This window comes from Equus przewalskii, chromosome 27, assembly GCF_037783145.1.
Source record: "Equus przewalskii isolate Varuska chromosome 27, EquPr2, whole genome shotgun sequence".
Classification (NCBI taxonomy): domain Eukaryota; kingdom Metazoa; phylum Chordata; class Mammalia; order Perissodactyla; family Equidae; genus Equus; species Equus przewalskii.
In genome coordinates this window covers 40,726,627-40,750,797 of record NC_091857.1, presented here as the reverse complement: position 1 = coordinate 40,750,797, position 24,171 = coordinate 40,726,627, and the positions used below count along the sequence as shown (strand labels likewise).

General features: G+C 42.7%; 2 protein-coding genes across 49 annotated transcripts in view; one reads left to right on the top strand and one right to left on the bottom strand.

Annotated features, from left to right (window-relative positions):
* The window catches only part of PCBP3 (poly(rC) binding protein 3), a 280,291-nt gene extending 258,614 nt beyond the window's left edge, over positions 1-21,677 (bottom strand). For 8 of the 48 annotated variants that reach the window (XR_011534039.1, XR_011534041.1, XR_011534043.1 and 5 more), the window contains exon 1: positions 21,399-21,652. The gene's annotated coding sequence lies outside the window, so the exon portion shown is untranslated. Of the gene's footprint in view, positions 1-12,640; positions 12,663-21,398 lie in introns of those variants that run through there. The other 40 variants (XR_011534046.1, XM_070597981.1, XM_070597986.1 and 37 more) reach the window with 20 other exon arrangements.
* On the top strand, positions 19,777-23,828 carry LOC139079927 (serine/arginine repetitive matrix protein 1-like). Its single transcript, XM_070597712.1, has 4 exons — positions 19,777-20,249; positions 20,335-21,695; positions 22,313-22,423; positions 23,791-23,828. Exons 1-4 carry the CDS (start codon positions 19,777-19,779, stop codon positions 23,826-23,828), a joined length of 1,983 nt encoding a protein of 660 aa, XP_070453813.1.
* The last annotated feature ends 343 nt before the right edge of the window (positions 23,829-24,171 follow it).

The window sequence follows — 24,171 nt, the reverse complement described above, 5'->3', positions numbered from 1 at the left end:
AGCAATGAAAAAATAGCAAAAATTGTCAGATTTAACTTTTTCGGAAATCTGGGAATTTAATGAAAGGCTTGGCGCAATCTAGGGAGAATTTGTTAAAGAAAAATGGTTGCATCTCCAAAAGAACGGAAAATTTGTGGTGTTTCAACTTGCCCTATTATCGTTTTCCCCCAATGCCACCTCAACTCTATAGTAGTCTTAAAAACCAACAGGCTGCAATCATAGTGAAAACCAGCAGCCTGGCAGCCACAAAAGAGGACAGAACAGGGTTGGAACTCCAAAGCCTTAATCCCAGAGAACTGTCATTATTTGACAAGGCTAATGGGTTTCACTTGCAAGCCTGTTTTTATCTGACTTGAGTCAGAGCTTGTCCAGAGTGGAAAGCATTTTCTTCTAGAGGTGTATGCCAAAACAATTAGAGGCAATTGTTTAATTTTGTGACTACCTGAGACAGTGGACAATAGTTGAGGCAAATAATACATTAACCCAAATGCTTAAAAGAAAAATCTGGGAAATGAGATGTCTATAGGAGATTTGAAAAACTTCAATATATTCCTGGAAGTATAGAAGGCCACATGTATATGTAGAACATACCCCAAGTTGTATGTATGTCCAGGAAAGACATGAGAGCTGTAAGCACTCACAAGGGCTGACTTTGAGGTTCTGCACAAGCAGGAAGTGAAGACTAAAACAGAGTTGTAAACTGCCCAATTAAATGGTGAAGCATGCCCCAATACACACACAGAGTGCCTTGGGAAAGACCACCAGATTCACTGATTCCTGGCATTTAAGAAAATCTCTGTCCAATCATCAGCTGACCACTAAGCTAGCCAAGCAGAGACTTCGGTGGAAACACATGACAAAGAATACAGACTTTACAAAGTTAGTTCAGGAAAGTTACTAAACAAACAAACAAAAACTACAACAAGCTGCAGCACAAAATCTCAGGGAAGAGAGGAGAATCAGACTTTCAGAGTTGCCACATGTATTATTTAAAGTGCTCACTTTTTAACAAATCATTATGAGACATACAAAAAAAACAAGAGAGTATGGCCCATATATAGGAAAAAAGCAATCAACAGAAATTATCCCTGAGGAAGCTCTAATGTTGGACTTATAAGACAAATACTATATATAACCTACTTTAAATATGTTCAAACAACTAAAGGAAACCACTTCTAAAGGATTAAGTTAAGTATGACAATGATGTCTCACCAAATAGAGACTATTTATTGAGACAGAAATTATATAAAGGAACCAAATAAAAATTATGGAGCTAAAAAGTACAATAATTGAAATGAAAAATTCATTAGAGGGATTCAATAGTACATCTGAGCAGGCAAGAAAGAAACAGAGAACGTGAAGATGTGTCAACTGATATTTTCCAGTCTAAAGAACAAAAAGTAAAAAGAAAGAAGAAAAATGAATAGAGCAAGAGTTTAGCCCAATCTCTTTCCCCTACTACAAAATCCCATGGTAATAGTCTACTTGAACAGTCTTCCTTATAAAAAATTAAAAAGAAGAGAGCCTTAGAGACCTGTGGGATACCATCAACCATACCAATATATGCATAATAAAACTCTCAGAAGGAGAGGAGAAGGAAAGGAGTACGACAAATATTTGACGAGATAATGGCTAAAAACTTCCCAGATTTGGTGAAAAACATTATACATCCAAGAAGCTCAATAAACTCTAAGGATAAACTCCAAGATATCCATATCTAGATACATCATAATCAAACTATCAAAAGACAAAAACAAAAAGAGCATCTTGAAAGCAGCAAGAGAAGAAACTCATCATGTAAAACGAATCCTCAATAAAGGTAACAGCTGATTTCTCATCAGAAGCCATGGAGGCTAGAAGATTATGAGATGTCATATTCAAAATTATAAAAGCAAAAGACTGCCAAACAAGAATTCTATATCCAGCAAAATTATCCTTCAAAAGTGAAGGAGGAATTCAGACATTCTCAGATAACAAAAACTGACAGAATATGTTGCTGGAAAACCTGCCCTACAAGAAATACTAAAAGGACTCCCTCAGGGCCGGCCCAGTGGCACAGTGGTTAAGTTCGCACGTTCCGCTTCTCGGTGGCCCGGGGTTCACCAGTTCGGATACCGGGTGCAGACATGGCACCACTTAGCAAGCCATGCTGTGGTAGGCGTCCCATGTATAAAGTAGAGGAAGATGGGCATGGATGTTAGCTCAGGGCCAAGCTTCTTCAGTAAAAAGAGGAGGATTGGCAGTAGTTACCTCAGGGCTAATCTTCCTTGGAAAAAAAAAAAGGAAAAAAAAGGACCCCCTCAGGCTAAAATGAAAGGATACTAGACAGTACTTCAAATCCAGGTGAAGAAATAAAGAGCACCAGTAAAGGTAACTATAGAAGTAAACCTAAGAGAGTGTATAAATGTAATGTTTGTAACTTTTTTGTCCTACCTGAAATAAAAAACAAATGCAAAAGGCAATAATTACACATCTGTGTTGATGTGCACAGAATGTATAAAGATGTACTTTGTAGGATAATAACAGCACAAAGGAGGGGGAGAAAATGGAGATATATAGAAGCAAGGTTTTTATATACTACTGAAATTAAATTGGTATTAATCCAAACTAAACTGTTATAAATTGTTAAAAGTAAGATGCCATAGGTAACCTCTAAGAAAATAACAAAAATAGTGAAAGAAATGACAAGGGAATTAAAAGAGCACACTAGAAAATATCTATTTAACACAAAAGAAGGCAGTAAGGTAGGATAGAAAACAAAAAAAAAAATGGCATATAGAAAACAAACAGCAAATGGCAGGAATAAATCCCACCTTCTCAGAACTGCATTAAATGTAAATGGATTAAACATTCTACTCTAAAGGCAGAAATTGTGTTAATGGATTTTTTTATTTTGAGGAAGATTAGCCCTGAGCTAACTACTGCCAATCCTCCTCTTTTTGCTGAAGGAAGACTGGCCCTAAGCTAACATCCATGTCCGTCTTCCTCTACTTTATACGTGGGACACCTACCACAGCATGGCTTTTGCCATGTCAGCACCCAGGATCTCAACCGGCAAACCCCGGGACACTGAGAAGTGGAACATGCTAACTTAACCGCTGTACCACCAGCCCAGCCCTAATGGAATTTTTTTAATGTAATCCAATTATATGCAGTATATAAAAGACACTCAAATTCAAAGACACAAATAGGCTGAAAGTGGAAGGATGAAAAAATATATACCATGTAAACCATAACCAAAAGACAGCTGGAGTGGCTGTAATAACATCAGACAAAATGGTCTTTACGACAAAAATTATTATTAGAGACAAAGAAGGGAATTTTATAATGATAAAAAGGGTCAATTCATCAAGAAGATATAACAATTATATACATATATATCTAACAACTGAGCCCCAGAACACATGAAACAAAAAATTAACAGAATGAAGAGAGAATTAGACAATTCAACAATAATAGTTAGGGGCTTCAATATCCCATTTTCAATTCAAGCTGGAACAAGACCAAAGATCAGCAAGGAAACAGAAGATTTTAACAATACTATAAAACATTTAGGCCTAATAGATATCTATAGAACACTCCCTTCAAAAAACAGAAAACACAAAATTTTTAACTAGACATGGAACATTCTCCAGGACAAACCAGATGTTTGGTCAGAAAAACAAGTCTCAAAATATAGAAAGATTGAAATCATCCAAAATATGTTCTTTAAAGAAATTAAAAATCACTAACAGAAACTTAAGAAATTCACAAGTTTGTAGAAATTAAACAACACACTCCTAAATAACCAAGGAATCAAAAATGGATTCACAAGAGAAATTAGAAAATACTTTGAGATGACTGAAAATGAAAACACGACATACCAAAACTTACGTGAAGCAGTGAAAGCGGTGATTAGAAAAAATAGCTGTGAATATCCATGTTAAAAAAGAAAATATGTCTCAAATCAATAACCCAACCTTCCACTTAAGAAATCAGAAGAGCAAACTAAACCCAAAGCAAGCAGAAAGAGAAGAAAACAAAGATTAGAGCAAAAATAAATAAAATAGAAAACGAGAGAAAAAACAATGAAACCAAAAGGTTCTTTGGAAAGATCAGCAAAACTGGCAAATGTTCAGCTAGACTGACCAAGAAAAAGAGAAGGAAGACTTAAATTACTAAAATCAGAAATGAAACTACCAACCTTACAGAAATAAAAAGGATTATAAAGAAATACTATGAACAACTGTTTGCCAACAAATTAGATAACCTAGGTGAAATAGACAAATTCTTAAAAAGACACAAACTACAAAACCGATTCAACAAGAAATAGAAAATCTAAAGAGACCTAAAACAAGTCAAGACATTGAGTTAATAACTGAAAAACTACCCACAGGGAAAAGTCCAGGCCTAGATGGCTTCACTAGAGAATTCTACCAAACATTTAAAAAAGAATTAACACCAACCCTTCACAGACTTTTCCAAAAAATAGAAAAGGAAACTTCCCAATTCACTCTATGAGATGAGTATTACCCTAATATCAAAACTGGACAATGATACCAGAAGAAAACTACGGACCAGTATGCCTAAATAATACAGATCTGAAAATCCTCAACAAAGCACTAACAAACTAAACTAGCAATATATGAAAAGAATTATCCACCATGACCAACTGGGATTTATCCAAGGAATGTAAGGTTGGTTCAACACACAAAAATCAGTCAATGTAATGCATGACACTAATAAAATAAAGGACAAAAACCACACGGTCATCTCCATAGATGCAGAAAAAGCATCTGACAACAACACTCTTTCATGATAAAAACACTCAACAAAATAAAAATTGAAGAAAACTTCCTCAATCTAATGAAAGACATCTCCAAAACCCACAGCTAACAACATACTTAATGATGAAAGACTGAAAGCTTTCCCTCTAAGATCAGGAACAAGACAAAGATGTCCATCCTTGCCAGAACAATTCAACACTGTACTGGATATTATAACAAGGGCAATTACACAAGAAATAGAAATAAAAGGTATCCAGATTAGAAAGGAAGAAGTAAAATTATGTATATATGCAGATGACATAATCTTATATATAGAAAATCCTCAGGAACCCACTAAAAATTATTACAGCTAATAAATCCCATGTTCATGGATTGAAGGACTTACTATTGTTAAGATGGAAATACTCCCAAATTGATTTCATATTCAATGTAATCCATATCAAAATTCCAGGTGCCTTTTATGCAGAAATTGACAAGCTAATTCTAAAAAGCATATGAAAGTACAAGGGACCACAAACAGCCAAAACAATCTTAAATAAGAAGAATAGAGTTGGAGGACTCACACTTCCCAATTTTAAAACTTACCACAAAGCTCCAAAAGTCAAGACTGTGTGGTCCTGGCATGAAGACAGATACATAGATCAATGGAATAGAATTGAGGGTCCAGAAATAAACCCATATTTTATGGTCAATTGATTTTCAAAAAAGTTTCCAGGACTATTCAATGAGAAAATAGCCTTTTCAGTAAATGGTGATATGAAAACTGGATAGCCACATGGAGAAGAATCAAGTAAAACTCCCCCCTCACACCATATATAAAAATTAACTCAAAATGTATCGATGACCTAAATTTAAGAGCTAAAACTATACAACTCTTAGAATAAAACATAGGTGTAAATCTTTGTGACCTGAAATTAGGCAAAGTTGTCTTAAATATGACACCTAAAGCACAAGCAACCCAAGAAAAAAATAAATGAATTAGACTTCATCAAAATTAAAATCTTTTTTTGTACATCAAAGGATACTATCAAGGGCCAGCCCTAGTGGCCTAGTGGTTAAGTTCGGCATGCTCCACTTCGATGGCCAAGGTTAGGACCAAGGCCAGGCATGGACCTACACCACTCATCTCTCAGCGACCACACTGTGGTGGCAGCTCACATACAAAAAGAGGAAGATTGGCAGCAGATGTTAGCTCAGGGCAAATCTTCCTCAGAAAAAGGACACTATCAAGAAAGCAAAAAGACAATTCACAGGAGAGGAAATATTTGCAAATTATATAGCTGATAAGGGATCAGTAAACAATATATAAAGAACTCTTACCACTCAACAATAAAAAGACAAACAATCCAATTAAAAAATGGTCAGGAGCTGGCCCCATGGCCAAGTGGTTAAGTTCATATACTCCGCTTCAGAGGCCTGGGGTTTGCCAGTTCAGATACTGGGCACAGACCTACACGCCACTCATCAAGCCATATTATGGTGGCACCCCACATAGAAGAACTAGAATGACTTACAACTAAGATATACAACTATGTACTGGGGCTTTGGGGAAGGGAAAAAAAAGAGGATGATTGGCAACAGATGTCAGCTCAGGGCCAATCTTCTTCACCAAAAATAAAAAAATTGGTCAAAGGACTTAAATAGACATTTTTCCAAAGGAGATATAAAAATGCCAATAAGTACAGGGAAAGGTGCTCAATAGCATCGTCCTCAGGCAAATGCTAATCAACACCACAATGAGAAACCACTTCACACCCACTAGGATAGCTATAATCAAAAAACTAGAAAATAACAAGTGTTGGTGAAGACATGAGAAAACTGGACACAAACATTGCTGGTGAGAATGTAAAATGGTTCTGCATCTTTGGGAAATGATTTGGCAGTTACTCAAAAGTTAAACATAGAGTTACTATATGACCCAGTAATTCTACTCCTAAATATACATCCAAAAGAACTGAAAACATGTATCCACACAAAAACTTGCACATGACTGTTCATAGCACATTATTCTTAATAGCCAAAGAAGTGGAAATAATCCAAATGTCTACCTACTATTGAAGGGACAAACAAAATGTGATATATCCATGCAATGTAATATTATTCAGCCATAAAAAGGAATGAAGTATTGACACATGCTGTAACATGGATGAATCTTTAAAATATTATACTAAATAAAAGAAGGCAGGCAATAAATACATATTTATCAATAGCTACTTTAAATGTCAATGGACTAAATGCTCCAATCAAATGCCATAGGGTGGCCAACTGGATAAAAAAACAAGATCCATATATATGCTGCATACAAGAGACACACTTCAGACCTACAGACACCCACAAACTGAAAGTGAAAGGATGGAAAAAGATATTCCATGCAAATGGCAAAGAAAAGAAAGCAGGGGTAGCAATACTAATATCACACAAAATAGACTTTAAATCAAAAACTGTAATAAGAGACAAAGACGGGCACTACATAATGATAAAGGGGACAATCCAACAAGAAAATATAACACTTGTAAATATCTATGCACCCAACACAGGAGCACCTAAATATATAAAGCAATTATTAACAGACATAAGAGGAGAAATAGACAGTAACACAACAATGTAGGGGACTTTAACACTCCACTTACACCAATGGATAGATCATCCAAACAGAAGATCAATAAGGAAACACTCACCTTAAAGGACACATTAGACCAGATGGACTTAGTAGATATATACAGAACATTCCATCCAAAAACCACAGAATACACATTCTTTTCACATGCCCATGGAACATTCTCCAGGACTGATCACATATTAGGCCACAAAACAAGTCTCAATAAATTTAAGAAGATTGAAATAATACCATGCATCTTTTCTTACCACTAAGGTATGAAACTGGAAATCAACTACAGAAAGAAAACCAGAAAAGCCACAAAAATGTGGAGACTGAACAAAATGCTACTGAACAATGATTGGGTCAATGAACAAATCAAAGAAGAAATTTAAAAATTCCTGGGGACAGATGAAAATGAAAACATGACATGCCAAAATCTGTGGGATACAGCAAAAGCGGTTCTACGAGGGAAGTTTATAGCAATTCAGGCCTACCTCAACAAAGAAGAAAAATCCCAAACAGACAATCTAAAAACGCACCTAAAGGTACTGGAAAAAGAACAACAAACAAAGCCCAAAATCAGCAGAAGGAAGAAAATAATAAAAATCAGAGCAGAAATAAACGAAATAGAGACTTAAAAAACAATAGAAAAAATTAACGAAACCAAGAGCTGGTTCTTTGAAAAGATAAACAAAATTGACAAACCCTTAGCTAGACTCACCAAGAAAAAAAGAGAGAAGGCTCAAATAAATAAAATCAGAAATTAAAGAGGAGAGATTACAATGGACACCTCAGAAACACAAAAGGTAATAAGAGAATACTATGAAAAGCTATACGCCAACAAATTGGATAATCTAGAAGAAATGGATAAATTCTTAGAAACATACAACCTTCCAAAACTGGACCAAGAAGATGTAGAAAATTTGAATAGACCGATCACCAGTAAGGAGATCGAAACAGCAATCAAAAACCTCCCAAAAAATAAAAGTCCAGGACCAGATGGATTCCCTGGTGAATTCTACCAAACATTCAAAGAAGACTTATTACCTATCCTTCTCAAACTCTTCCAAAAAATTGAAGAGGAGGGGAGGCTTCCTAACTCCTTCTACAAAGCAAACATTATCCTGATACCAAAACCAGACAAGGACAAGACAAAAAAAGAAAATTACAGGCCAATATCACTGATGAACATCGATGCAAAAATCTTCAACAAAATACTAGCAAATCGAATACAACAATACATTAAAAAGATCCTACATCATGATCAAGCGGGTTTCATTCCAGGGATGCAGGGATGGTTCAACATCCGAAAATCTATCAACATTAACAAAATGAAGAATAAAAATCACATGGTCATCTCAATAAATGCAGAGAAAGCATTTGACAACATACAGCATCCATTTATGATAAAAACTCTAAATAAAAGGGGTATAGAAGGAAAATACCTCAACATAATAAAGGCCATATATGACAAGCCCACAGCAAATATCATTCTCAATGGAGAAAAACTGAAAGCTATCCCTCTAAGAACAGGAACCAGACAAGGATGCCCACTGTCACTACTCTTATTTAACATAGTATTGGAAGTCCTAGCCAGAGCAATCAGGCAAGAAAAAGAAATAAAAGGGATCCACATTGGAAAAGAAGAAGTAAAACTGTCACTCTTTGCAGATGACATGATTTTATATCTAGAAAATCCTAAAGAGTCCACTAAAAAACTTTTAGAAATAATAAAGGAATATGGTCAAGTTGCGGGATACAAAATCAATGTACAAAAATCGGTTGGGTTTCTATACACTAACAATGAAGTAGCAGAAAGAGAAATTAAGAATACAATCCCATTTACAATGGCAACAAAAAGAATAAAATACCTACGAATAAACTTAACCAAAGAGGTGAAAGATCTGTACACCGAAAACTATAAAACATTGTTGAAAGAAATCGAAGAAGACACAAAGAAATGGAAAGATATTCCGTGCTCTTGGATTGGAAGAATTAACATCATTAAAATGTCCATACTTCCTAAAGCAATCTATAGATTCAATGCAATCCCTATCAAAGTTCCAACAACATTTTTCACAGAAGTAGAGCAAAGAATCCTAGAATTTATATGGAACAACAAAAGACTCCGAATAGCCAAAGGATTCCTGAGAAAAAAGAACAAAGCTGGAGGTATCACCCTCCCTGATTTCAAATTATACTACAAAGCCATAGTAACCAAAACAGCATGGTACTGGCACAAAAACAGACACACAGATCAATGGAACAAAATTGAGAGCCCGCAAATAAACCCACATGTTTATGGACAGCTAATATTCGACAAGGGAGCCAAGAGCATACGATGGAGAAAGGAGAGTCTCTTCAATAAATGGTGTTGGGAAAACTGGACAGCCACATGAAAAAGAATGAAAGTAGACCATTCCCTTACACCATGCACAAAAATCAACTCAAAATGGATTAAAGACTTGAATGTAAGACCCGAAACTATGAGACTTCTAGAAGAAAACATAGGCAGTACGCTCTATGACGTTGGTCTGAGCAGCATATTTTCAAGTCCCATGTCTGACCAGGCAAGAGAAACAAAATAAAAAATGAACAAATGGGACTACATCAAACTAAAATGCTTCTCCACAGCAAAGGAAACCATCAACAAAACAAAAAGACAACCTAACAATTGGGAGAAGATATTTGCAAACCATATATCAGATAAGGGGTTAATATCCAAAATACACAAAGAACTAATACAGCTCAACAACAAAAAAACCAACAATCCAATTAGAAAATGGGCAAAAGATCTGAACAGAGATTTCTCCAAAGAAGATATACAGATGGCCAACAGGCATATGAAAAGATGCTCAACATCATTAGCTATCAGGAAAATGCAAATCAAAACCACAATGAGGTATCACCTCACTTCGGTCAGAATGGCTATAATTAACAAGACAGGAAACGACAAATGTTGGAGAGGGTGTGGAGAGAAGGGAACCCTTGTTCACTGCTGGTGGCAGTGCAAACTGGTGCAGCCACTATGGAAAGCAGTATGGAGTATCCTCAGAAAATTAAGGATAGATCTACCATATGATCCAGCTATCCCACTGCTGGGTATTTATCCAAAGAACTTGAAAACACAAATGCATAAAGATACTTGCACCCCTATGTTCATTGCGGCATTATACACAATAACCAAGACATGGAAGCAACCTAGGTGCCCATCAAGGGACGAATGGATAAAGAAGATGTGGTATTTATACACGATGGAATACTACTCAGCCATAAGAAATGACAAAATCCGGCCATTTGTGACAACATGGATGGACCTTGAGGGTATTATGCTGAGTGAAATAAGTCAGAGTGAGAAAGTCAAATACCATATGATCTCACTCACAAGTAGAAGATAAAAACGACAAAAAAAAAAAACACATAGCATTGGAGATTGGACTGGTGATTACCTTTGGGGAAGGGGGGAGGGGGGAGGGCACAAGGGGTGATTAGGTTCACATGTGAGGGGATGGACTATAATTAGTGTTCGGGGGTGAACATGATGTAATGTATACAGAATTCGAAATATGACGTACATCAGAAAAAATTAAAAATTAAAAATTAAAAATTAAAAAAAAGAAGGCAAACACGAATGGCCACATATTTATGCTTCAATCCTTTGAAATGTCTATAAAAGGCAATTCCTCAGAAACAGAAAGCAGATTAACAGATGCCAGGGACCAGGGAAAAGGAGCAGTGGGGAGTTACTATTAATGGGTATGAGGTTTCTTGTTAAGGTGATGAACATGTTCTGGAATTAGGTAGTGATGATCATTATACAACCTTGTCAATATACCAAAAACCACTGAATCGTAAAATTTAAAAGGGTGAATTTCATAATATGTATGTTATATCCCCCCCAAACTTTTAAGCAAATTGAAAGAATAAAAAAAAAGAAAAAAGTGAAATCAAAATACTTTTAGAAAAAAAACATAGGGAGGGTCTACTACCAGCTGACCTGCAATAAAGTAATTTCTAAAGAAGCCTCTTTGGGCAGGAGGAAAATGCCCCACGGAAAATGAAGGTCAGAAATGTCAGAGAGCAATGAAACCAAAGAATGAATAAAAATGTGAATAAATCTAAATGAACACTGATGGTATTTTAAATAATAATGTTAATATTAATATTATTTCATTGAGTTTAAAAGGAGCATGTCGAATTAAAATACACAATAATAAGCACATATAAATCTGGAGGGAGTGACTGGAGTTCAAGTACTCTGAGAAACTATGATCTTAGCATGGTCCAGGAGGAAGGTATAACTGCGTTATCTGGATAAGTTGATAATACACTATCTAATTTACATAGTAACCACAAAAAGAAAAAAATGGAATATAACCTCCAATGTACTCAAGAGACTGGAAAAGTAAAATGATTCTGAAAAATCACAATACTAGTTTAAAATAATACAAGAAAGGGGGAAAAATAAACACAGAAAATGTGGGACAAGAGAAATATATAATTATTAGACCAGATGAAAAAAATCTAACTGTATAATCTTTGCAAGAGACATATCTAAAGTATAAGAATATAGTAAGGCTGAAAGTAAAATGATAAAAAACAAAGATATCATGCAAACATGAGCCTAAAGAAATCCGGTCTGGCTACATTAACATCAGACATATTATACCATGAAAGCAAAGATTCATTACTAGAGATAAAGAGAACCACTCGTAATAATTCAAGTCTCAATTCATCAAGAAGACATAACAATTTTAAATTTGCATGCCCCTACTAACATGATCTCAAAGCATATAAATAAAAATTGACAGGACTACAAAGAGAAATAAGACAAATCCATACTCATAATGAAATTGTGTAATTATCTTAGTAATGGATATAACGACCAGACAAAAACATAGTAAGAAAACAGAAGATGTGAGTAATATACTTATCAAGTTAGCTGAATAGAATATATAGAACATTGAACCTAATTCTTTTCAAGTACACAGGAACATTTCAGAAAACTTATAACCATATTCTGGGCTATAAGACAAACTGGCAAAGCTCAAAGGATTAAAATCATACATCGCAAGATCTTTGGGCAATGCAATTGTCCTGGAGAAAAATAAAATAAGAAAATATGCATATGCTTGCAAATTTAAGAATATTCTTCTATTATGACCTACAAATTAAAGAAAAATCATAATGGAAATGAGAAAATAAACTGTCTTCGTCTACTTCAGCTGCTATAAGAAAATACCATAGACTGGGTGGATTAACAACAGACATTTACTTCTCACAGTTCTGGAGGCTGGGGCGTGTCAGCATGGTCAGGTCCTGGTGAGAGACCTCTTGCTGGACTGCAGAAGGCTGCCTTCTTGCTGTGTCCCCAGTGGCGGAGAGAGAAAGAGGGCAAGCTCGCTGGTATCTTCTTATAGAGCACTAATCCCATCATAAGGACCTCAAACTCATGACCTCATCTAAACTTAATCACCTCCCGAAGGCCTCATCTCTAAGTACCATCACATTGGGGGTTAAGGCGTCAACATATGAATGGGGGGAGGGGTACAGTTCAGTGTACAGCATATATCAAACGATAATGAAAATACTTCAAGTTAAACTCTGAATGACACAGCTGAAGCACTATTTATAAGGAAATGTATCAACTCAAATGCACATATATAAAAGAGCAAAGCTGCAAATTAATAAATTAAACACTCATTTCGAATTAGAGACAGAACAGCTAAAGGAAAGAAAAATTATAAGCCAGTTTCACTCACAGACATGTATGCAAAAATCCCAAACAAAATAGTAGTCATTGTAATCTAATCAATATAAGAATAAGCTAGTATGAACAAGTTATGTTTACATGGTGGTCACCTGTGGGCAGTAGAATTAACGATTGTTATTCTGCTTTTGATGCTAATCTTTATTTTAGAAATTTTCTAAGTAAGCATCCATTATTTCACGAATCAGGAAAAAATATTTTTGAATAATTAATCTGCTGATATCTTATCTTTATGAAGCCAACTAGTTAATGAGTGGTGAGAAGAAAAGAACAAGGGCTAGCTCAGATAGCCATTTTATATGAGTAATCATAAGGCTAGAAGGCCTTATGTGTCTCAGTGTCTCTATCTGGTTGAGAACAAAGAAAGGGTAGATGGGAGTAGAAAAGGATTTACAAAGATAGGAATGTGATAATAGCAATTCATAGGCTTTTTGCCCAGACATTAAGGGAGCGATCTCACACACAAATGTGTCTATAAATAGAATCCATACTGCACTTTAATGAATAATTTAAAAGCACTTTGCAAACAGGGTTAAGAAAACAGGAACCTAAATGCTCAAAAATCAATAGTTCTGTCCTATCCCAACCTGGTGAGTTCCAGAAACAGACGTTTGAGTTTTATATTATTTTTCAGAAACACTGGAAGCTGGATAATTAAGTATCAAAAGGCTTAAAAACATCTATAAGGTCTGACCTAATAATTCTGCCTTTAGAAATTTATCCTTCAGAAATAATCAGTGATTCACACAATAATTTTTGTGTAGGATATTTACCAAAGCGTTGTTTATCATGGTAAATATTTTAAAGCAGCATAAATGTCCAGCTATAGGGAAGTGGCTCAATAAACTGGGACACCCAATGGACTAGTATGCAGCCATTCAAAATGATATTTTAGAAGAAAATGATGTGACACTCACTATCAAATGCTCACTATCTAGTACAAAGAAAAAAGCTGTTCATAAAGTATATTATGGAATGAATCCCACTTTTACGATATGCATATCATACAGTAGTCACCCCTTATACACAGAAGATACATTCCAAGACCCCCAGTGGATGCTGGAAACAACAAATATTACCAAATCCCATATATACTATGTTTTTTCCTATACATACATACTTATGATAAAGTTTCATTTATAAACTATGCAAGTAAGAGATTAACAACAACGAATAATAAAGTTGGCTTTGCAACCATTATTAAATAAAATAAGGGTTACTTGAACATAAGCACTGAGATACCACGAGAGTCAATCTGATAATCGAGATGGCTACAAAGCGACTAACTGCAGATAGTGTATACAGTGTGCATATGCTGGACAAAGGGATGATTCATGTCCTAGGTGGGACGGAGTGGGACAGCTGAAGATTTCATCAGGCTACTCCGAAAAGCACCCAATTTAAAACTTATAAATATTTATCTCTGAAATTTTCCATGTAATTTTTTTTTTGAGGAAGATTGGCCCTGAGCTAACATCTGTTGCCAATCTTCCTCTTTTTGCTTGAGGAAGACTGTCACTGAGCTAACATCTGTGCCAATCTTCCTCTATTTTATGTGGGATGCTGCCACAGCATGGCTTGATGAGCAGTGCTAGGTCCAAGCCCGGGATCCGAACCTGCAAACCCTGGGGCATGCAAACTTAACCACTATGCCACCAGGTTGGCCCTCCATTTAATATATTTGGACCACAGTTGACAGCCAGTAACTGAAACCACAGAAAGCGAAAGCATGGATAAACAGGGACTACTGTACATACATAAAAGTAGAAAAAACATTAGCTACCTTTGTGTGGTAAGACTATGGATGATGTTTATTTTGTCCTTTGTACTTTGTTTGCTCCAATTTTTCTACACAGATCATTTATATTACTTTTATAATAGAAAAAAGGCTTAAAAAATAATAAAAAACTGATCACCTCAAATAGATTCAAATATGTTTCATCAACCCAAACCCACTTCTAGTGAGGGTAACTAGGAGGTCAGTATAGATTTGATACATTTGTTTTCTATAGCTGCATAACAAAGTATCAAAAACTTAGCAAGTGAAAACAATACACATTTATTATCTCCAGTTTCTGTGAGTCAGGAGTCTGAGCAGGCTTAACTGAGTCCGCTTAGGGTTTCATAAAGCTGCAATTATGGTGTCAGCCAGGCTGTGCTCTCATCTGAAGGCTCAACTGAAGGCTCACGGAAGAATCTGCCTCCAAGCTCACTCAGGTTATTGGCAGAAGTAGTTTCCTTGCTGTAGGACTGAGGGCCCCTGCTACCTACTGGCTGTCGCTGTAGGCCACCAGCAGTCTTGCCATGTAGGCTTCCCCAACATAGCCAGTTACTCAAGCCAGCAAAGAGAGTCTCTAAACAAGTTTCTAGCAAGATGGAATTGTATACAATGTAACATAATCACGGAAGTGACGTCCCATCACTTTTGCCATATTCAATTGGTTAGAAGCAAGTCACAGGTCCCACTTCAGTGGAAGGGCCTCATACATGGGAACGAATACTAGGAGATAGGGATCATGGCGGGGCCACTTTCATGCAGTCTGTCCATATCTAGCCTCCCAGTGCAGAGCCTAGACAAAGGAGGGAGGCTTACACTTGGATCTGAAGACTCTTCTGATCAACCAACCACCCGTAAACAAAACTGAACCCAGCTCTCTGCAGTGCTGAGATAGGATGGTACTGTAAGAAGTGAAGGGAGAATTCACCATGGGTCAGCGTTAACGCAGAGAATTTCAACAGGGAGGTGGGACCTGTGCCAGCCTCAAAGGATGGTTAAGATTTAGATCAGCGGGAAGGAATGAAAGAGGAAGACTTTTCCTCTGCAATAAGGAAAGGTAGAGAGGCAGGAATTCCCAAGGTGGGTTCTGGAGAGAGTAAGTAGAATGGTTTGTTCACTAGAAACACAAACCAACATGATGTCTAGCTTTACATTCTAATTGGTCCCGTGATGACCAACACACTTGCAAAACCTACAAACAAGACCTAGAAAGGAACACAGTTTGAGTTTTGGTCAGCTCTGTAGCAGACATCAATTAGCCTCCATAATGTGGTAAATGTTACTAATATTTACCGGTATTCAGTTGTCCCAAACTTCTGGGAAGTGGAGGACTCTACCTCCCTGTCCCACTTGAAACTAGGTGTGACTGGAATGACTCCTTCAAGCCAATGAAATGTGAGGAGAATGGAGGAATGACCCTTCTAAAGCGATTAATTGCTGATGCAAGAGTCTCCATGTTCTAAAAGGGTCCAGATCCAGAACATTTAAGAAGCAATTTTGCCAAACTTCCAAGTAAGAAAAATCCCTCCCTTTCAGAAACTATTACAGAGATGATGAAGTATCACCTTGATACCAAATCTGAATAAGGGCAATGCAAGAAAAAATTATTATCAATTAATACTTCTTATGAAAATATGTACCAAAATCATAAATGAAATACTACCATATTGGATCCAATAATAATTATTAAATGTAGTACATTACAACAAAGCACAGTCTATCCCAAGAAATCAATGATGGTTTAAAATTAAAAGATTAAAATATTTCATCTCAGTCACAGTTTAAAAAAGAAAAAACATAAAATCATCTAAATAAGTAAAGAAAACCATTTGATAAAATTCAAAATCTATTAATGATTTTTAAAAATCTTTTATCAAACTATTAGTAGATGAGATCATCCTTAACCTAATAAAAGGAATTTACAAGAAAAAATAACAAACTTCATATTTAAGGCTTTAAAAGTATTGCCTTTAAAGAGAAAAACAATACTAGGAACGCCTTATCACAATTCCTATGCAACTCCGTCTAGTGGTCCAAACAAAGGAAATTCGACAAAAAATTAAATAAATGATTTAAGGACTGGGCAGGAAGAAATGAAATTATCATTATTTACATGGAGGAATGAGAAGCAGATCTGCACATCTGTGGAATCTGGTAAGTCTCAAAGGCAGCATTGCAGATCACCAGAGAAAGCATGGCACTCAATCGACGGTACTGGTACAACCGGTTATGCATTTGGAAAGATTCTAAAATGCTATCTCTACCTCACACCTCACACAAAAATAAGTTCAAAGTAGAATATAAAAAGCAAACGTTCAAATTTGTTTTAAAGAGAGGGGCATCTTACGACCTTGGGGTAACAAAAGATCTTAAATAAGACTCAATAACTACAAACCATGAGGGAAAGATGGATAAATTTGACTACATTAAAATTAAACATCTGTTCATCAAAACAACATTTTTAAAAGGATAAAAAACAGGACACAAATAGAATCCAGAATATATAAAGAACTTCTAAAACGTTCTAAAAAGGACAACCCAGGCAATAAATGGACAAACAATATAAGAATACAATTTATAGAAGAGGAAACCCAAGTGGTCAATAAATGGATTAAAAAATCCTCAAACTCACTGGTAATCAAGGAAATGCAAATTAAAACAGTGATATATTTCATATCTACTCAACTGACAACAATGAAAACGTCTGAAGATACAAAGGAATAGCGAGGATGTGAATAAACAAATCTTTAGAAAATACCTTGACAACAGCTCTGAGATTGGAACTGGGCCTACACTATGACCCACCAATCCCACTGCAGATGTGTGCCTGGTCTACTCTCTCCTGAGTGCCCAGCACAGAGAAAAGGTGGGCCAGTGGGACATGGCAGTTAGCAGGCGTGGAGACCTAGCAGGCATGGAGAACTAGCAGGCTGCTGGGAGGAAGACGTCAAGTGGGACTCAGGCCAAGTAAGGCAATATCAGATGCCAGTCTTGCCAGGAAGTGAAACTGGGGATCAGAACCATGCTTTCCTGGGGCAACCACACCCAGACAGCAGCTGGATTATTTTATCCTCTACAGCCAATCTGATCATGTTATTTCCTCCTTAAATTTCATCAGCGAAAAATTCCTAGAGCAGAGTCCTAACTTTATCAGTTTCCTGTGGCTGCTCTAACAAATTTCCATAAGTTCAGTGGCTTAACACAACACAAATCAATTATCTTACAGTTCTGGAGGTCATAAGTCCGACACAGGTCTCACTGAGTGAGAATAAAGGTGTCAGCAGGGCTGTGTTCCTTTCTGGAGGCTCTAGGGAAAGTCCATTTGCTTGCCTCTTCCAGCTTCTAGATGCTGCCCTCATTCCTTGGCTCACCGTCAAAGCCAGCAATGACTAGTAGAGTCTTCCTCATTTCATTTCACTCTGACACCGACCCTTCTGCCTCCCTCCTCATTTAAGGACCCTTGTGATTAAGGACTTTAGGCTCACCCAGGTAATACAAGATAATCTCCTTATTTTAAAATCACCTGATAAAATCAACCTTTATTTCATCTACTACCTTAAATCCTCTTTGCGATGTAACATAACACATTCACAGGAACAGATGTGGACAGCTTTGGGAGGCCATTATTCTGCCTACCACACAATCTCTCCACAACTCTCCCCCCACCTCTAGCAGAGTCCCAACCCTTTCACAATGCCCCCCCAAACCTCTAGCCTCTGAACCACCACACACTCTGTTCTACAGTTACACCGACCTCATCTTTTTCTAATCGATTTATACCTATCTTTGCTCAAACAATTACAGCTCATCCTCCAGGTCTCAGCTCAAAGGCCACCTCCTCTCTGTAGCCTTCTCTGATGGCCAGCCTAAATGAATCACCCCTCCTCAGCCCACCAAACTGGCTTTCTGTGTATCCCAATTCCAGCACTTAGTGTGGCCCCATGTAAGCATCTGTTTTCATGTCCTTTTCTCAGTCATAAGTGGTGAGTCCTTCAATGATAGGAACTCTGTTTCATTCTCCTTGGGGTTCCCAGGTCAGAGCACAGGGCCTGGCAAAGAACAGACACTCCGAGAGCATTTCTGAAGCTTGGAGGAAGGAAAAGGAAGCTGCTCTGGGTTTCCCTCAACAAAAGAGATGTCAAAGAGTAACCTCGGCTAAGTGTACGGCTGCCAATGGGGCCAAAGAACTAATTCAGATGCTCATAACAAAACCCCTCAACAATCCACTGTTTAGTTTAATGCACAATTTACTATCCTGTGGAAGAATCTCTGCACCACAAGTGACACCTATTATTTTTTATTGCTAATCTGTGGGGCAATTCTAAAGGAACAGACAAAATTAACCTCAGGAGAAATGAAGGATTTCTCTAAAATGATTTACAAAGATGTCCTCAAAATTACAGAAGAGTAGATGTTGCTCCAACCCAGCAGGAAAGCCTGGCAATTGCCCAACAGCCCACCACACACGCGGAGAGCTCCAGGCCCTCTCCAGGCAGGCTGGGAAGCTCCCTGCTAGTGACGGGGTTGAGGCGGGGGACTACAATCCACCCTGTTTAGGGAAAAACAAATTGCCTCTATGCACGCATACGTGCATGTATTATAATAGAGAGTACACTTTTTTAGAGTGTGGTTGTTACAAAACAGGGTCTTATTTAATTTCAGTGGTTTGTAACTTGATGTCCATACTCTAGCAAGAAAATTCCCACCTGGGGAGAAGGAGACTAAGCAAAGGAAAGGGAATGTTGGTTTGGTACAAGCATCCACTTTAAAAAAGGAGACAACAACATGGCTTTAGTTTTTAAAAGGAAACCAAATTCCATTCAAGTTCAACAGAACTCCCCTGTTCAACTCTTCTTTTAATAGAATGAGTTCTGAAATTCGTTTTAAACATACTCCAAAAGCCAGTGTCACGCTGGAAAGGAAGTCAGACGAAAGAGCAAACAGAGCCGCCGCGCTCAGCACCACGGACAGCAGGCGCGAGGCGCGGCCGTCGGAGCCGCCCCCAGGAGCCGCGCTCAGCACCACGGACAGCAGGCGCGAGGCCCGGCCGTCGGAGCCGCCCCCAGCCGCCGCGCTCAGCACCACGGACAGCAGTCGCGAGGCCCGGCCGTCGGAGCCGCCCCCAGCCGCCACGCTCACCCCGGGGCTCAGGCCGGGCGGCTCCTACACGCGAGCAGCCCTTTTCTTCGCTACGGCCCAGAGGACCAGCCTTCTTCACCAAAGGGCTGCGCAACTCGCATCTACCAAAACCTGCTTCGGTGGCCACTTTCACAGCAAAGCCTGCGATTTCCGCAAAGCCAGGAACGACTCCGCCTTTGACCCCGGAACCGGCTACAGGCCCGGCAGGGAAACTGTCGAACCCGAGCCGCGGGGCCCAGCCTTGGAGGGCACACTGGTCAAGGGCCTCCCGGGACTGTCGCAGACACACCCAGCGCCTCGGCCCCTCCGGAGCGCAGGGGAAAGGCCGCTTCTTCTCAACCCTAGCCGACGTTCACAAACGCCTAAGGAACGCTCGTGGAGCTGCGCTCCCACCTCCGAGCGTTAGTGACACCGGGGGCTACGTTCGCGCCCAGCATCACCACCCGCCGGCACCACCGCGCCAGCCGCGCCGCGGTCCCGCGGACCCTGCCCTCGGACCCTCCCGAGACCCGGCGGCCGAGCTGGAACCAGGAGAGAGCGCTGAGTTACACAAACTCCACAGCCTGCGGCGTCCACGTGCGGGGGACCACGCCGCGCCCCACGCCGGCCAGCGGCGGCGCCCGTCGGGTCTGCCCAGGCCCAGCGCCACCGCCGCGCCGTCTCCGGACCGGCGGAGGGCGTGCCCGAGCGCTCCGAGCCGCCGGCGGCCGCCGCACCGGCCCGCGCCCAAGCCAGGTTCCGGGGCGCCGGGCGGCCGGCCGCCGAGGGCGCGGGGGGAGGCCGGCGCGCGGGCTCCAGAGCCGGCAGGAGGGTCGCGAGAGACACAGGGGCCCGCCCGAGTCAGCGGACTGGGCGCGCGACCCGGGGAACCCGCACGGCGGAACGCCGGACCCGCTGACCCCGCCCCCGAAGTCGGCCGGCCGGCGGGTTTCCAGCCTCGGCCCCTGGCGCGGGCTCCGGCGGCCCGGACGTGCGGTCCCCGCCAGGAGCGCGGGCAAAGTGCGCGGCCGCGGGCTGGCGCCCTGGCTCGACCCCCGGCCCCCGACCCCCGACCCCGGCCCAGGCTCGACCCCCGCCGGGACCCCGACCCTCCACCCCGGCCCGGGCCCCGCCAGGACCCCGACCCCCGACCCCGCCCCGGCCCGGACCCTGTCCCCTGGCTCCAGTGTCTGACCCCGACCCCGGCCCGGCCCCGGCTCGACAGCCCCACCCCGACCGGGCCCCTGGCCCAGGTGTCTGACCCCGGCCCCGGGCCCGGCCGCCACCTCAGCTCGGCCCCCAACTCCCGACCCCACACCGGGTCCCTGACCCCGCCGCGCCCCCGGCCCGCCCGCGACCCTCACTCACCTGCCCCGCGGCAGAGGGCGTGCCCCGGGCCAGCCGGCGGGAGGCCGGGGCGGGGCCGGAGAGCGGGGACAGGGCGGTCGGGTCGGCGGCGGCAGAGTCTGAGGCGCTCGAGGCGGCGGCGACGGCGCCTGAGGCGACCGAGTCTGAGGCGACTGAGGCGGCGGTCGCCGCTTCTCGCGCTCCAGCCGAGGCGCTGCGCGCGGCGCGGGCCCGCCCCCTCTACACCGCTGGCCAATCCCGCGCCGCCCGCCGCCGCTGGCCCCGCCCCCGCCCGAGGGCAGGGCCCCAAGAAAGCGGGTGCGGCGGGCCAATCGAATGGTGGAACGGGCGGTTGCGGCCAATCGGAGCTCCGGAAGCTCTCGGAAAAGAAACCAATTAGCACCATGGGGGCGGGGGCGGGGCGGTGCCAATGCCGATGGAGGTGGGACCGACTAGTGGGACGGGGAGGAGGCGGGATCTTGGGAGGGCGGGTCACTGGCCGTGGGCGGAGCCCAAGGTGGGCGGGGCCGCACATGGAATGGGGCGGGGCCTCGAGAGGGGGGTGGGTCACTGGGCTGGGGCGGGGCCACGAGTGGGCGGGGTGGGGCAGGACGCAGGCCGCTCTCGAGGGGCGTGGCCTGGAGTGCGGGAGGCGGGGCGGAGTCACAGGCGGGGCAGGGGCGGGGCCCGGCCCGGGCGGTTCCGGCGGGGGTCTGCGGAGTGAACTGGACCGTCCCGCCTGGCTCCCGCGCTCCACGCCCGGCACGTCTCGGACGCGCTCGGCCGGCCCGGAGGCTGCGGCCGGAGCCCTGCAGGCCGGGTCCTGCAGTGGTCAGGGAGGCGGGCAGTCCCCCGGGCCTGCTCCGACGTCCCCCCAACGAGCCCGGCCCCACCTGTCCCGCCCTGCACGGGCCCCCTTCCCTCCCGCGCCGCAGAATCCGTGTGTCCGGCCGAAGTGTCCCGCCGTCCTTGCCCCTCCACCCGCCCCAGCCGACCCAGGACGCGGGTGGGCTTGCGCATCGACATCCGCAGGTGGCCCGAGGACGGTGACCGAGACCATCTGAAGAGCTGGGCCGTCCTCGCGGGACAGAGGATGTCTCGGTGTTTGGTGTCATTGTCCTCGTTCCACCCTCCCTCCCCTCCCCCGGCTGCGTGCTGCTTTTGTTTTGTTTCTGTGTTTAGGTGGCACTGAATCCCCGTGTCTCATGTGTGCGCTGTGGCCTCTTAGCAAGGATCGTGCAGCAGCCACCCACACCAGCCAGGTGACAGACACGCCTTGACGTCCCGGGAGTGACTGGGCAGCGGGGCAGGCGGGGCAGGCAGGAGCCCCGGAGGCCCTCCCCGCGCAGCTGCAGGACAGAGCTCAGCCTTACGGAGCTGTCTCAGATCTCCGAGCAAGGGGAGGGGTTGTCCAGCCGCCAGATGGGCCTGGAGCGCCACCCTGTCCCCGGCTGGCAACCCCCCTCCTTTGCCCTTGGCACCATTTGTCCCTGTTCCCGGGCAGGAGGCATTCGCAGGCCTCTCCTTGGTGGACCCCACTCCTTCATGAGCAGTGACCAGGTGGTGGTAGGGCCGCTGGAAGTACCCACTCAAAGGTCACCATTGTGACCTCTTCTTTTCGTGGAAGCATTAGAAATGACCATAGTACCCACAGCTCACCACAGTACACAAAGGACCCCACTGGCACACAGAGGCAGGAGAGGCTGGGCAGCACCCAGGATGAAAATCTGGACAGTCCACACCAGATGCAGGACAGCAGTCATCCTGGGCATAGGCTGGGTCAGGAAGAGCCCTGTGCTTGTTTGTCTTCAAGTCACTTATATAATTCGGAGACAACCTTTAAAAAGGAAAGGCTCTGGCTGGAGGGTGAGAAGGGCTTGGGGGTGGGATCCACCGCAAGGGCAGCAGTTGGGAGAAGCAAGAATGCAAGCAACATCTGGGTCGTGAGTCCTTCCAAAGGAGAGGGCTGCAGAGGAGCAGCCGAGGAGCCCTTCCCAGCAGTGTGGGGGCACCTGTCACATTCCAAGCAGGAAGATGTGGTTAACCAAGGGCTCTGGGCAGACTGCTGTGGAAGTAGGGAGGAGCATGCAGTGGGAGAGGGAGGGGGCGGCCTGGGGCCTGGAGGGGTCAGGACGCTGGGACATGATGCAGGAAGTGAACAAGAAGGGATGCTGGCAGAACAGCCCGCAGGACTGGATCCGGAGACCGAGGTTGCACGAATTTACTGCGTCCCAACTAAGTGGCCCTGGCTGTCAGCCTCACCTTGACTCTGCAGGCAGAGGGGCCAGAGGGAACCCTGGGGACCCCGCTCCTGAAGCCAGAGCATGGGGCGGGGGCAGAGGCAGAACCCCCTCTGCCCCCCCCCCCGCCCCAGATTACAGGCTGCCACCTTCCCCTTCCCCATCCTCTCCAGGAGCCCACGGCCTCTCAGCTGCCTTCATCGCCCCCTGAAAGACACAGTTAGTCATTAGGAAAGTAATGATAGTGTTTGGGGACAGCATGTTGGACTCTAACAACTTTCAATTATTTCCAGTTCCTGCCAACCCTGGGAGGAAAAAGCAGCTTATCTCATGCCTCCGCCCTTGACACACAAGACAATCCGTGTCTGCTGGCGTATTATCATATATTAGCAGATCTCTGAGAGCCACACGGCCCGCCCCCAGGTCCCAGCAGCTGGGCAGGGCCTGGAGCGGGCCTGGGTTCCTCCCATAAACAGGACCAGCCCACCTCAAATTCTCCACACACTGTGTTCCGTGGCTGCCCCTCCATTAGCATGGTGTGTGTGTGTGTGTGT